Source organism: Rhinoderma darwinii, chromosome 9 (assembly GCF_050947455.1).
Source record: "Rhinoderma darwinii isolate aRhiDar2 chromosome 9, aRhiDar2.hap1, whole genome shotgun sequence".
NCBI classification, from domain to species: Eukaryota; Metazoa; Chordata; class Amphibia; order Anura; family Rhinodermatidae; genus Rhinoderma; species Rhinoderma darwinii.
In genome coordinates, this window is record NC_134695.1 from 82,691,113 (window position 1) to 82,704,864 (window position 13,752).

Here is a 13,752-nt window from a genome sequence, read left to right on the forward strand (position 1 = left end):
TGTTTTTCTATTGAGTCAATGAAAAACGGCTCAGGACTTGCACTTTTTCTTACGGGGCGTCTTTTTATGCGCCGTTATTTGAAAATGAGGTGCAAAATAATGCCACGGAACAGAACGCCATATTTCCCATTGAAATCAATAGGCAGATGTTTGTAGGCGATCTGCTTACGATTTTTCATCCGTGTTTTGGAACGTTTACGGCCCCAAAAATGGCTGAAAATAGCCTGTGTGAACATATCCTAACCCTAAGGCTGCATTCACACATAATTTACATGTATTTTCGGTGGTGTTTTTCACAGGGGTTTTGTGGGGGTTTTTTGGCACATTTTTTCTTCCCCAAAGCACCTCCGCCAGATATTCCTTTAAAGCCTCTGGTAAATGATGAGATGGCCTGCATACATGGGGGGAGATATCAAAACTTGTGCAAAGGAAAATGGCAACCAACCAATCAGGCTGCTGCTTTCATTTTCTATTAGGCATCTAAAAAATGAACGGTGAAACTAGATTGGCTGCCATGGTCAACTACGCCACTTTCGTTTGCAACAGTTTAGATCCATCTCCTCCACCCCGTTTTGGTTTGTGTGAAGGAGGCCTTAAAGGGGTTATCGGGGACTTTTCAAAATCGGCAGCAGGGCAGGGTCTGGTCTAAAATAATAAACCAACAGACACCCGCCCCCAGAAATACCCCCTGCTCCAGCGGTCCCGCGCCAGTCATCGATCATGTGCCACTGCAGCCAATCGCTGCCCTCCGCGGTGATGCTACCATGAATGGTACGTGACTGTTGCAGGGGTTTCTGAGACTGGAGCCGTGAAGAACGGGGCCTAAGCGCTGGAGCGGGGGCCACTTCAGGAGGCGGGGTATCTGGCAGTTAATTTTACACCATCCCCTGCCCTGCTGCAGATTTTAAAAAGTCCCAGACAACCCCTTTAATTCCTGTAGGGCCTCACGGCCGGTGATTACGGCACGGACGGCCGCGGAGTGTCATCCGCAGTTCACGGACCGTGCACACATTGATTTCAATGAACCTGGACCGCAAATGCGGCTAGTAAAATGAATTGTCCTATATTTTTATTTTATTTTTTGCGGTCCGGGCTCCCGGCCAATGCATGGGCCCATAGAAATGAATGGGTCCGCAATCTATCTGCATTTTTGAGGAGGAATTGCGGACGCAAAAACGCGTTCGTGTGCATGAGGACTAAGAAATCCTGGAGTCTTAAGGTCTAGTAACTTTGTAGACCCATCTCCCCTTCAGAAGTCCGGCACACTTCATGGGCCTTGTTCCTCAGACCTGTAACTTTTATTTTTTTATTCTCCGCAGCCGCTTATCTCGCGAGAATTTTACGTGCGGTTTTTGATGTGTTTTTTTTGCAATAAATGCATTTAAAATGTAAGAATTTGGTGACATGAACATTGGTCGTCTCTTCAGCATTCTCTCTCACTCACCCACCCGGGTCATGTTCAAAACCAGAGCGGACCGTATGAATATTTCCATCTGGCGCCAGAACGTCCGCAATGTCCCAATTAAGAACGAAATGTTGTCACGTGGCACGACTACGAGATTATAAATTATTGGGTGGGGGGGGGGCGGGGGTCACATTGCATAATGCAGCAAGGGGTTAGAACCGAAATCTCTGCTTTATGGGGTGAAACAAACTAAATATAACAAAATCTGAGCTTCTCTATCTCGCACAAAGAGGGGGAAGAAGGGGAGGGGGTGTTATCTCCTCTGCTTTAAGGTTAAAGCTCGAAATTTTAGACGAGAGCAAGCTGGGTTTGTGATAGCGATTGAGCCCGTTATCTGCTCAGAATGAAATCCTTCATTAACCCCTTATCTCCCCTGCTCGGGGTGTTATGATCTTGTGGCGCCACTAGTCGAGACATAAGACGGCCAAATGATTGATTCCCCTCAGATAATGTCCTGCCTTCCCAATTCTTCATTTATTGTCTAAATATTTTCAACGTTCACCCCAGTCCTTATCGGGTGTCTTGATGGTTTGCAGCTCATCATTCTCCCCCCTCTTCCCTGATATCTGTGCAGCCCTAGGAGAGGCAGGATGGAGAAGGTCCGTCCTTAACACTTTAAGTATCTTTAAACTTCCTCCTCCGATTCTCTCGCCTTCTTGGCAGAAAACCATTTTTTCTAATTGTCGCACATCCTCTAATGAGATAGCCCTGTTCTGTAAAAAATCCACAGGTTGCCAGGCTGCACGTTAACCCCTTCTCTACAGGCGCTATGTGTAATTCTACATTAACGACCGCTCCAAACATAAGGATTTTCACCAAGGTAATATTATATATCTAGTGTTTGGAACAGCGCCCCTAGTGGTCAGTGAATTTACCACTTCATAGGCCTCATGCACACGACCGTACTTTTTACGGTCCGGATTTGCGCATTCACCAAAACTGTTGAATTGTTGTGGATCCGTGAGTCCTGATGACAAACTGATACACAACAAAGGTTTTTTGTGATCTGATGGACCGCAAGGGACTTGTGATTTTGATGACCACAAAACCAATGCGGTCGTGTGCATAAGGCCTTACATTGCACTTAAGTGTGCGCTCAGAGCGGTGTTAAATTACATCCCTTGTCCCTTTTTTAAATAAAAACATTTAGAATTAAAAACCCAAACCTCAAAAACACTCGCAATTGGCCCAAAATGTTAAAGGAAAAAAAAATCCTATACTTTTTACATTTGGTACCATTCTTGCACCCCACGTCACTGTTGTCCCGTGTGATGACTCGTGACAGTGCTACGTGACCAATAACTGGCTGCAGCGGTGACGTGACATTGATGCCGCAGCCACGTGGCTCCACAATGGCAGTGACCCCGGTAAGGCTGGGTTCACACGAGCACATTAACGTCCGTAATGCACGGACGTATTTCGGCCGCAAGTACCGGACCGAACACAGTGCAGGGAGCCGGGCTCCTAGCATCATACTTATGTACGACGCTAGGAGTCCCTGCCTCGCTGCAGGACAACTGTCCCGTACTGTAATCATGATTACAGTACGGGACAGTAGTTCCACGGAGAGGCAGGGACTCCTAGCGTCGTACATAAGTATGATGCTAGGAGCCCGGCTCCCTGCACTGAGTTCGGTCCGGGACTTCCGGCTGAAATACGTCCGTCCATTACGGACCGAACATGCTCGTGTGAACCCAGCCTAACAGGAACGACATTGACATTTTTTTGGGTAAAGATTTTGAGCCTTTCTTTTTCATTTGTTGGAAAACGCCTTCAGTAGTTAATTAGACATAATATACAAGTTTTTTTTAGGGTAAAATAGCCAGTAACGGCCCTCTAACAAGCTTAATACATACACGTATAAAGCAGGAGACGTGGCGGGATGTCTCTGTATGTATGTATGTATGTATATATATGTGTGTGTGTGTGTGTATATATATAGGCCGCTGCTCCCATTATCTCCCTCTAGAAATATTAATTTGCTTTACAACCTGAATCAGCAGATCTGTTTTAATTTTCTTTGGTGTGAGGCTAGATGTAAATTTGTGCCGTGCATCTCGCAGTCGTGGCTCCGTCACACATCACATGATGCACTTGCTTGACCTTTTACATAGCGTGGCTTTTTTTTTTTTTTATTTATTTTTTAATATAGAGTAGTTTGCATGGTCTACATACATCAGAGGGGCCTCATAGCAAAAAAACAATGCAGGGCCTGGTGCTTGTTGCCTTCTCCTAGCCCTAGGGCAGCGGGACCCTCTGACCATTTAACCTTAATTTTGTTTGGTTTCTAATGTTGCTGCAATTGTATAGAGGAGAGCTACATGCAGGTTCACAGAGCTCATAGGAAAGGGGGATAGGACCCCAAGAGCAGCCGTACGTGCACCTCTATAGTACCTGTGCCCGTGATTATGTGCCATTCTTAGGGCTTGTCCACACGTAACAGAATTGCTGCAGACAATAGTGCGGATTTTGCTGTGAGATGGTGACATCTTCTCTGAGAAACGTAGAAATTCTGGACACTTTCCGCAGCAGGAATTGACATTCTGCGGTACGAAAGAAACGTGCACCGCAGGTAAATTTCTGTTCGGAAATGTTACGCAGCGTGTGGATGAGATTTGTTTAAATCTCACCAACTCTGCCGCTTGTGTATTCTGCTGCGTTTTTTCCGTCCGCGGACGGAAAATACGCAGCAATTCTGCTTAGTGTGGACGAGCCCTGAGGCCTCATGCACACGGCCGTGCCCGCAATCACGTGGCTGCATTTCCGGGCCGCGCTCCCATACAAAGTAAAAATCGAAAAGTAGGACATGCTCCATAATTCCCGGCACGGTTCTACGGCGCAGACACCTGTCCGTAGCCAATAGAACTGGGCGGCTCCGTAATTGCGGACAGTATTGCGGTCCGCAACGACACCGTTTTTTTGGTGTTTTTTTTACGCTCGTGTGCATGGGGCCTTAGAGTGTATTAACATCGGACTGTGGCTCCAACCTCTTTGGATGCTCTGACTGCATTGACTGTATTAATGGTTTGAATCAGCGCTGCTATTACAGTGACTACGGCTGACACCGCAAGCTGCAGAATTTCACGTTCATTTATTCTTTGCGGTTGCCCTACTTATTAAATAGGCTGCCCCCCCCCCCCACATTCCCGTTCATCCTCTGCAGCGTTCCTGGAAACCGTGCCAGGCTTTAGAAGCCCCTTCCCTGGATAAGCCGTGCAGCGGATGCAGTCTAGATAGAGTTTCTGATGGTATCAGGCAAAGTTCAGAGCAGAGACACTGACCTCTTTGTTTCAGAAGAAAACAACACATCTTGTCACAGACATTGAGGTGGGGGCAGTTTAACGATACAACGTCTCTGTACGGTCTTCCTGCGCACCCACTAAATATTTTCCATCCCTCTAACGATCCTGCAAATTCTCATTTAGAGTAATAATATATAATATACAGACAAGTTCATCTGTGCTGCAAAAAGTTTTATACAAATATCAATTCCCATTATCACATGTGCATTACAGGCAAAGTAAATTTACCGACCAATCGCAGAGAAATATTTTCTGCCACGTCCTATAAAAATGTGTCCCACGTATAATCGCGGGTCAGGTTGTATCATATGATGTAATTATCCCTTACGGGGTTTTGGATTTTGTAATTCCTGTATCATATGTGCGTCTCTGTAACATCCATTGTATACAATATTCTAGTAATGGTACGTGGACGTGGTGGCGCACCGCATTGCACTCATGTATCATAATGACTGGATACATTGTTTGTTTCTTCTCGGCGCCACCTTTATAAAAATTGTAATTCTGAATCTCTCCTCTGGACGGATTGGTGCAGATACAAATAATAAGTCTCTCTCCGTCTTCTTCCTAATTGCTGGTGACATCACGGTTTCTGTATTTTCTTTAATGCATTTTGGGCAGCAGCAGAGGAAGGTGAAGACGGGCGGCAGCTCGTGTTTGACAATGAGGGCTTTTTCTGCATCATCAGCAGTGCCCGCTCTTTATCGTGCCGAGAACACGCGGCACATCGCAGTGATAAGCCAGAGCTGACTAGCGCCAGCGCTCTCTATTCGAGGGTCTTAGAAATATTGGAAGGAATAATTAGATTTCATATCGTTACTGACGCAGCCATCTGAGGATCAGGCAGATTAATTTCTCTTTCTCTGCGCTCATTAATATTCATTAGAGACATGGAAGGACTCGGTCCTGAGCAGAATGGATTCTACGGGAAGCCGCAGGGCTCACAGCATTGGCGTCTTCTGCTACTCTCAAATGTTTCACGTCCAAATGGCTTTATGGAGTTTAACCCATCAGATTCTTACTAAATAAATTCTGATCCTAACCCTGGCGCACATATTGCTATATTTTTGACTGGATCCCTCAATCTGCTGTCTGACGGGAAATCTTTAAAAACAAATAAAGCTGAACCTCCTCAATGTGACTCTAAACCTATAATCTACTGATAATCTACAATTTCTTTGCAATTTTACAATGGTCTTTGCTCAGGCATGCAGCGTTTCCCTGCAGTTCAGCACTTTCAGGCCCTTTGAACACCCTGATGAGGTGCTTGTGGGGATCCGCCGGCTGTTGACGCCATTAAACTGGATGCAAAATGTTAAGAAAACGCTTTGAGAACCGCCGAGCACGTTAAGTTCCTCATAAAGTGAAGCGTGGTGACATTTCTCAGAATAACACTCGAATTGTCTGATAAGTCAGAGTAAAGAATAGCACTCCGAGCAGCTCAATGTACAACTAAAAGGAAAAGAGCGCCATCTGCTGCCAGTCACTGCAATGGCATTTAAATGGGGTTTAATTTCTGTCCGCCTCTTGATAAAACCCCTTTTTTGGACCGGTTAACTGTCCACACAAGAGTGAAGGGAGCAGAGTGTCAGCAGCACAGATTATTTCAGGAAAGGCGTGTGCAGATCTTGTGGGAGCAGTGACCTGTCCTCTCGTGATCATGCAGGATATCCAGCAGCACAGAGAATGTCAGGACAGGAGTGTAGGATTCACTTAAAGATAAAGAGAATGAATCCGTAATAATTCTATCTTCTGTATAGTTTTGGGTTTTGTAACGGCCTCCCTCCCTCTGTTTGCAGAACGCCTCCCTATCTCTGGAAGTGGATAGTGACTGCTGGCTGAAAAATTTGACTTTGGTCCCTTGTGAGATAGAAGCCAACTCTGTTATATACCGGAAAGGTAAGAGCCTCGTGTCTTATAATATAATAGAATCTATCAGCGTCCTTGTTACCAGGAGACTAACAACTTTCTCTGTGTCCAGGTGACCAGATCTGGTGCAAGACCTCAAAAGACATACAACAAGGGGACGTCATCAAAGCCTTCCTTATGGCTGAACCCCAGGCCATCCTCAACTTCAAAATAAAAGAGGAGCCCTGCGAACCCTCCCAGGAGACCTTCATCCACACAGAATTTCCACTGCTCCCCCAACAAGCTGGCATGGCTGCAATACTGGCCACAGCAGTTGTGAACAGTAAGTGTTGGTTCTACCCTGGCATCTCCGCTCATTAACGCTCCGATGATGTCACCAGTTTCTTGTTAATTCATGAGGTGACTACTGGAGAGCACTCGCCATATCCCTGGCATCACCACGTGGGCATCTTCAGGCTGATGTATCATACTTCTTATTAAACCGCAGCATTTGTGGACATCACTGTGAGCTGCCAATCTGCATAGTTCTAAAATACTGCGCCCCCTAGTGGTCAGATTATTTGAAATTTTATGTAGGAATGAGGGAAGTGCTCTCTTTGCTTATGCAGTAATTTTTGCAATATAGGTTAGTTTCCCTTTTAATGGCCGTTGCTGTTTTGTCTATTTCAGAGGATGTGTTTCCCTGCAAGGACTGTGGCATCTGGTATCGCAGCGAGCGGAATCTGCAGGCACACCTAATGTATTACTGTGCCAGCCGGCAGAGCTCCACCTCTCCGTCAGTTGAAGAAAAGCCCAAAGACTCCTATCCCAACGAGCGCATATGTCCTTTTCCCCAGTGCAAGAAAAGCTGCCCGAGTGCCAGCTCCCTGGAGATCCACATGAGGAGTCACAGCGGTACGTGAGATAATAGACCTGCTCAAATATTACATTCTGGTTGCAGCTTTGAAAGCACTAAAAAATGTTCACCCCTTATACAGGTAGGGATCTCTTCAGAGAGTATATTAAAGGGGTATTCCCAGGATAGGCCATAAATGTATGAGTGCTGGTCATAGTTTGGGACTCTTACTGTTTGGGAGTCCTGCGGCCGCTGCCGTCTTCATAGGGCTCGGTGGAGAGGTGAGCGTGAGTGTTCCTCTCTATTGAAGTCTACGAATGTGTCGTGATGAGCCGGGCAAGCAGCGCTCGGTTATTCCCATAGACTTCTATGGAGCAGCCCCCTCTCCATTAAATTCTATGGAGACTGCAAATGGGGAGGTCATAGGACTCCCGTTCTCCCAAAAAGTGAGGGTCCCCGAGGTGGGACCTACATCTATCAGGATATGCCATAAATGTTTAAATGTGGGAATATCCCTTTAATGCAAAGATCTTCGTACAGGAGGAACGCCAGGCAGTTTATCAATATGGCTCAAATACGAGGATCTTGACTTTCCAATATATTGTTCTATTTCTACCAGTTTCTCAACAATACAGCAATCGGACATGGAAACATTCTGATCTACATCCACAGGCTGAAAACCTGAACAGACCCAATACTTCTCACAGCTGACTGTTTGCTACAATTGTATCCAGTCTATGCAATCCTCTGTAACAAACTATCTGGAGTCCAGATTCACAATGTATCAGTGCAGGTAAAATGTATCAGTCTGCAGTCCAGGCTGTTTATCTCACATAGGATTGTCTAGACTGGATACAATTGTAACAGATCCTCAGCTGGGAGAAGTATTAGGTCAGGAAACGTTCTCATCCTCTGGATATTAACTGGAAACCCTTTTAGGCGGAGTTCACACGGGGCGGATACGCTGCGTAAAAGCACTCCGCGTATCCGCCCTGTGCGCCGCAGGGACCTGGGTGAAAAAGCGCACCAAATTGTGGTGCAGTTTTTTGCCCAGAATGTCCGCTGCGGAGAACTTCTGCACTTAGCCGGCCTGGGATTGGCTGCGGCGGTCACATGGGATGAAACGTCATCCCAGGAGGCCGCGCTGGAGGGAGAAACACAGACTTCTGGGTAAGTATGAGATATTTTTTTTTCTGAGTTGCGGTTTTTGCGGCGGAATCGCTGTGAACCCACCGCAAAAAACACCACAACTTCTATTTGTTGCAGGATTTACCTCCCATTGAATTCAATGGGGAAAACCCGCAACAAATAAGCAGCGTTTACGCAAATACAATTGACATGCTGCAGAATAAAATTCCGCACCGCAGTTCAGTTTGAGCGGTTTTTCCTCATCGTTTACGCAGCGTGTGGATGAGATTGGTTTTATCTCATCCACTTTGCTGTGGATTTTCCGCAACGGTATTTACGCAACGTGTGAACTGACCCTAAATGCGTTTTCTAAAATCAGACCCGATATCTTATCTATTTTTGTTGTGGTACAATTTCTGACCGAACCCGACCTTAGTCCCGGCTTATTTTAGACTGAGGTAGTAAATGAGTCCTCAGAAAATAATAAAATATTTACATGCATTGGAGTCTTGATAAGGAAAACCCGTAATCAGCAGCGCAGAATGAAGGAATTCAGGTGAATTGAGGATACCGCGCCGTGGAGCTTATCTCCAGATCAGGACGACAATATAAGACCATTCCAGCTCTACTAAACGTGAGCTGCCTGCTTAACCCCTTAAGGTGATTTTACATGGGCAGGTATTTGAAACGGAGCAATGATTTGGAATGTATGATCATTAATACGATCGTTCGTCCCCATACATTGGCATCTTGTTGGCAACCGGGAGTTGTGCTTTTGACTAGCGACCATTTCTATGGCTGCCTAAAAGATCCGATCAGTCGATGATCGTGCTGATCGCTGCCATGTTTATGTACAAACGCTCGTTCCCCTGATTTATTGGCCCACGTCAAAAGGTCTATAGATGTCCTGACATTAGTGGCAGGTGTTTGGTAGCCAGGTGGTTAAGCTTAAAGCGTCTCACTGCAACAATCTGATCTGAGAACTATTTTGCGCTGCAGAGAGAGAGATATTTAATCTGCCGCCTCCTCTGTTTCAGAATAGGCTCCAATCCATTTGTTCAAAGTGTCCCCTTCAGATTAATAGCATCATAGGACGTTATCTCGCCATCTTAATCAGGGTGCAGCGCACTCCTCTCTATTAGTACAAGTGGCTAGCGTTGCTTTGTGATAACGAGGAGCCCAAGGTGATGCAGCGAGAGGCTAAATAACCGAGACACTTATCTTTTCACAGGCGAGAGACCGTTCGTGTGCCTGATCTGCCTATCCGCGTTCACCACCAAGGCAAATTGTGAGCGTCATCTGAAGGTTCACACGGACACTCTGAACGGTAGGTAACGTACGAGTTGGGGATATTTAAATATTAATCAATTTGCAAACTATTCACACGTTAAAGGGGTTGTCCAGGATTAGAGAAACGGCGCAGTTTTCTTCCAAAATCAGCGCCACACTTGTCCACATGTTGTGTGTGGTATTGCAGCTCAGCCCTATCACTTTGATGGAGCTGGACAGGTGTGGTGCTGTTTCTGGATAAAGCCGCCATGGTTTTCTAATCCTGGACAACACCTTTGATGTGCTTTCCTCATGATGTAGCAGAGGTGAATTGGTCATGTGACTGTCCATAACGCTTCCACTGTGTTCACTCACTAAGGAAACAAACTCTGCTACATCTGTATATCCTATGCAGGTTGGTATATACCAACAGAGAGAATAGAGCAGTATTACCCTTTCACTACATCGCAACATCTAAAACCAGAACGCAGCGTGAGGCTGAACCTATAAGGGCTCGTCCACACGCTGCGGAATTGCTGCTTTTATTTCCGTCTGGAATTGTGGACGGAAAATACGCATCAGAATACAGTAGCAACAAATTGGGTGAGATGTAACGAATGTCATCCACGTGCTGCGTAAAAATTCTGTGCAGAAATTCTCCTGCGGTGCGTATTCTTCAGACCGCAGCACGTCAATTCCTGCTGCGGAAAGTGGACTGGATTGCTGCGTTTTTCAGAGGAGATGTCACCCTCCCCCAGCATTGTGGAAAACGCAGCAAAATCCGCAACATATTCTGCAGTAAAAAAATACAGGAAATGGTGCGGTTTTGCCGCAGCGGAATGTCTGCTGTTCTCAACGGAATTGCTGCAGAAACTTTCCATTGTGTGTGAACAAGCCCTAAAAAAACATTACTTCTATTAAAGTGCAATAGAAATGTCGCTTACAGATGGTGATCAGCGCCAATATTAAAGCTCACTATTACATATTATATATTTTCTACTGACATCCAATAATCCAGAATATTTAGTTATCCCGCACCTAGCAGAACCCATCCATGCCAGACTAAGGGTATGTTCACACAGGCTATTTTCAGATGTTTTTCAGGCCGTAAACGCCCAGAAAAACCACTAAAAATGCGGGGGCTGAACGCCTACAAACATCTGCCCATTGATTTCAATGGGAAAAATGGCGTTCCGTTCCCATGGGGCGTTTTTTACGCAGCCGTTTTGAAAAACGGCCGCGTAAAAAAAACCCTTGTAAAAAAAAAAAGGGCATGTCACTTGAGCCGTTTTTTGTTTTTTTTTAGCCGTTTTTCATTGACTCAATAGAAAAACATCCGTAAAAAAAACTCCGCAAAAAGTTGCTTTAAAAACGGCTGAAAAACAGAGGCTGCTTTCCCTTGAAAACAGGTCCGTATTTTCAGCCATTTTTTGTTAAGCGTGTGAACATAGCCTAAGGGTATGTTCACACGCAGTGTTTTCAGGGGCATAAACGCCTGGAAAAACGGAAGCTGAATGCCTACAAACATCTGCCCATTGATTTCAATGGGAGAAACGGCGTTTCATTCAGACAGGGCGTTTTTTTTTTTACCAATATTCCTGTAATCCACCACCATGCTCTGCAGACATAGTCCGAAACCTCAATGGATTGGAAACGGTGTATTGATGGTTGACTATCAGAGTCTGGGTTAAACGAACTAATATGTAAATTAAAAAATATATATATCTATTTCCGGCACACACTAAACTTCCCATCAATCACATTGACAGGACCTGGGAGGTCTACTACTACCTACAGCAACCCTCCGCCTTCCCCCGTACCACATGCAATAATGGATGAGGCGCCTTCATTTTCTAAACCTCGTTTATTCTTTTCCAGGTGTGTGCCATGGATGCGGCTTCATTTCCACCACCCGCGACATTTTGTATAGCCACCTGGTGACCAATCACATGATCTGCCAACCAGGATCCAAGGTGGAGGTGTTTCCACTTGTAAAAACACTACCTCCAGTAACGTCTGCAAACTGTGGTAAGTGTGCAGATTAACGTCGCTGTCTCTTTAAGAATCAATCAGCCATAGATGCAGATTAACCCCTCGATGCAATGAACATTATGGGATTTTAATCATTTCTGGAACTCTGTTTTTTAGTTTGATCTGCTTCTAGGAAAGCTGGGTGATATGGCCGCCGTTACAACTCCTAAAGTATTTTTGTTTTGCTGCTTTTCCAGACTTCTAAACAGCAAATCTGAAGTTAGACGTCCCATGTTAGTTCGGTCACTTATTTAATGTCACCCAGATTTTTCCTTAAGCAGACGAACGCGGTTTCCAATGTTTTCTTTTTTATGTTCCTTACGGCAAAATGGTCCATTCTGTACCTGGAGAAAAGGAACATTAACCCTACAACTCAACTAAATCCAGAACTTGCGCAGTCGGAGACCATGTATTATTCCCTTTAATGCTACATTCCGACGAGTGTATCTAACCTCGGGCTAACCTCAGACGTGAAAAACTGCAGTTTTTCACGTCCGAGCTGCACATGTGCGGGGCCTCGTCATGGATCCCCCATAGACTAGAGTCTATGGAAGGATTCACGACACGCAGTAAAATAGGACATGTCCTATTTTTTCACGGACCCTTCACAAATGCCGTTGTATTGACGGCCGTCACACCGACTATATATGCGCTCGTCTGAATAAGCCCTAAGAATGAATTCACACGCAGCAGATTTTGTTGCAGAAATTTCTGCGACTGAAAATCAGTTCCTTTCATCTGAATGAGGTTGTTTCTGCAACAAAATGTAGCGTGTGACTGCAGCCTTATCAGCCATCTCCACTGGAGCAAGACTGACTGTTGTGTTCTTCAATAGGATGAGTGACGGGAAGAGGTCTCCGCCCTGATCCCTACTTTATGTCACATATGTCCAGCACTGAGAACCTCCAGAGACATTACATCATATAAGAGGAGCGGCTGATATCAGTCACATAACACTCCAGCACTATTATATCCTCCAGAGACATTACATCATATGTGACGGATATCAGCCGCTCCTCTTATATCACTCCAGCACTATTATATCCTCCAGAGACATTACATCATATGTGACGGATATCAGCCGCTCCTCTTATATCACTCCAGCAATATTATATCCTCCAGAGACATTACATCAAATGTGTGACTGATATCAGCCGCTCCTCTTATATCACTCCAGTACTATTATATCCTCCAGAGACATTACATCATATATGTGACTGATATCAGCCGCTCCTCTTATATCACTCCAGTACTATTATATCCTCCAGACATTACATCATATGTGACTGATATCAGCTGCTCCTCTTATATCACTCCAGCACTATTATATCCTCCAGAGACATTACATCGTATGTGACTGATATCAGCCGCTCCTCTTATAACACTCCAGTACTATTATATCCTCCAGAGACATTACATCATATGTGTGACTGATATCAGCCGCTCCTCTTATATCACTCCAGTACTATTATATCCTCCAGAGACATTACATCATATATGTGTGACTGATATCAGCCGCTGCTCTTATAACACTCCAGCACTATTATATCCTCCAGAGACATTACATCATATGTGACTGATATCAGCCGCTCCTCTTATATCACTCCAGCACTATTATATCCCCCAGAGACATTACATCATATGTGACTGATATCAGCCGCTCCTCTTATAACACTCCAGCACTATTATATCCTCCAGAGACATTACATCATATGTGACTGATATCAGCCGCTCCTCTTATAACACTCCAGCACTATTATATCCTCCAGAGACATTACATCATATGTGACGGATATCAGCCGCTCCTCTTATATCACTCCAGCACTATTATATCCTCCAGAGACATTACATCA

The 13,752-nt window shown here is 45.1% G+C and overlaps 1 protein-coding gene across 3 annotated transcripts in view; it reads left to right on the forward strand.

The window, feature by feature from the left end:
* The window catches only part of ZFPM1 (zinc finger protein, FOG family member 1), a 132,096-nt gene that overhangs the window by 113,496 nt on the left and 4,848 nt on the right, over positions 1-13,752 (forward strand). For all 3 annotated transcript variants that reach the window (XM_075838335.1, XM_075838336.1, XM_075838333.1), the window contains 5 exons: positions 6,567-6,666; positions 6,749-6,958; positions 7,306-7,530; positions 9,831-9,926; positions 11,747-11,896. In XM_075838335.1, the coding sequence (XP_075694450.1) occupies positions 6,567-6,666; positions 6,749-6,958; positions 7,306-7,530; positions 9,831-9,926; positions 11,747-11,896 (781 nt within the window). The remainder of the gene's footprint in view (positions 1-6,566; positions 6,667-6,748; positions 6,959-7,305; positions 7,531-9,830; positions 9,927-11,746; positions 11,897-13,752) is intronic.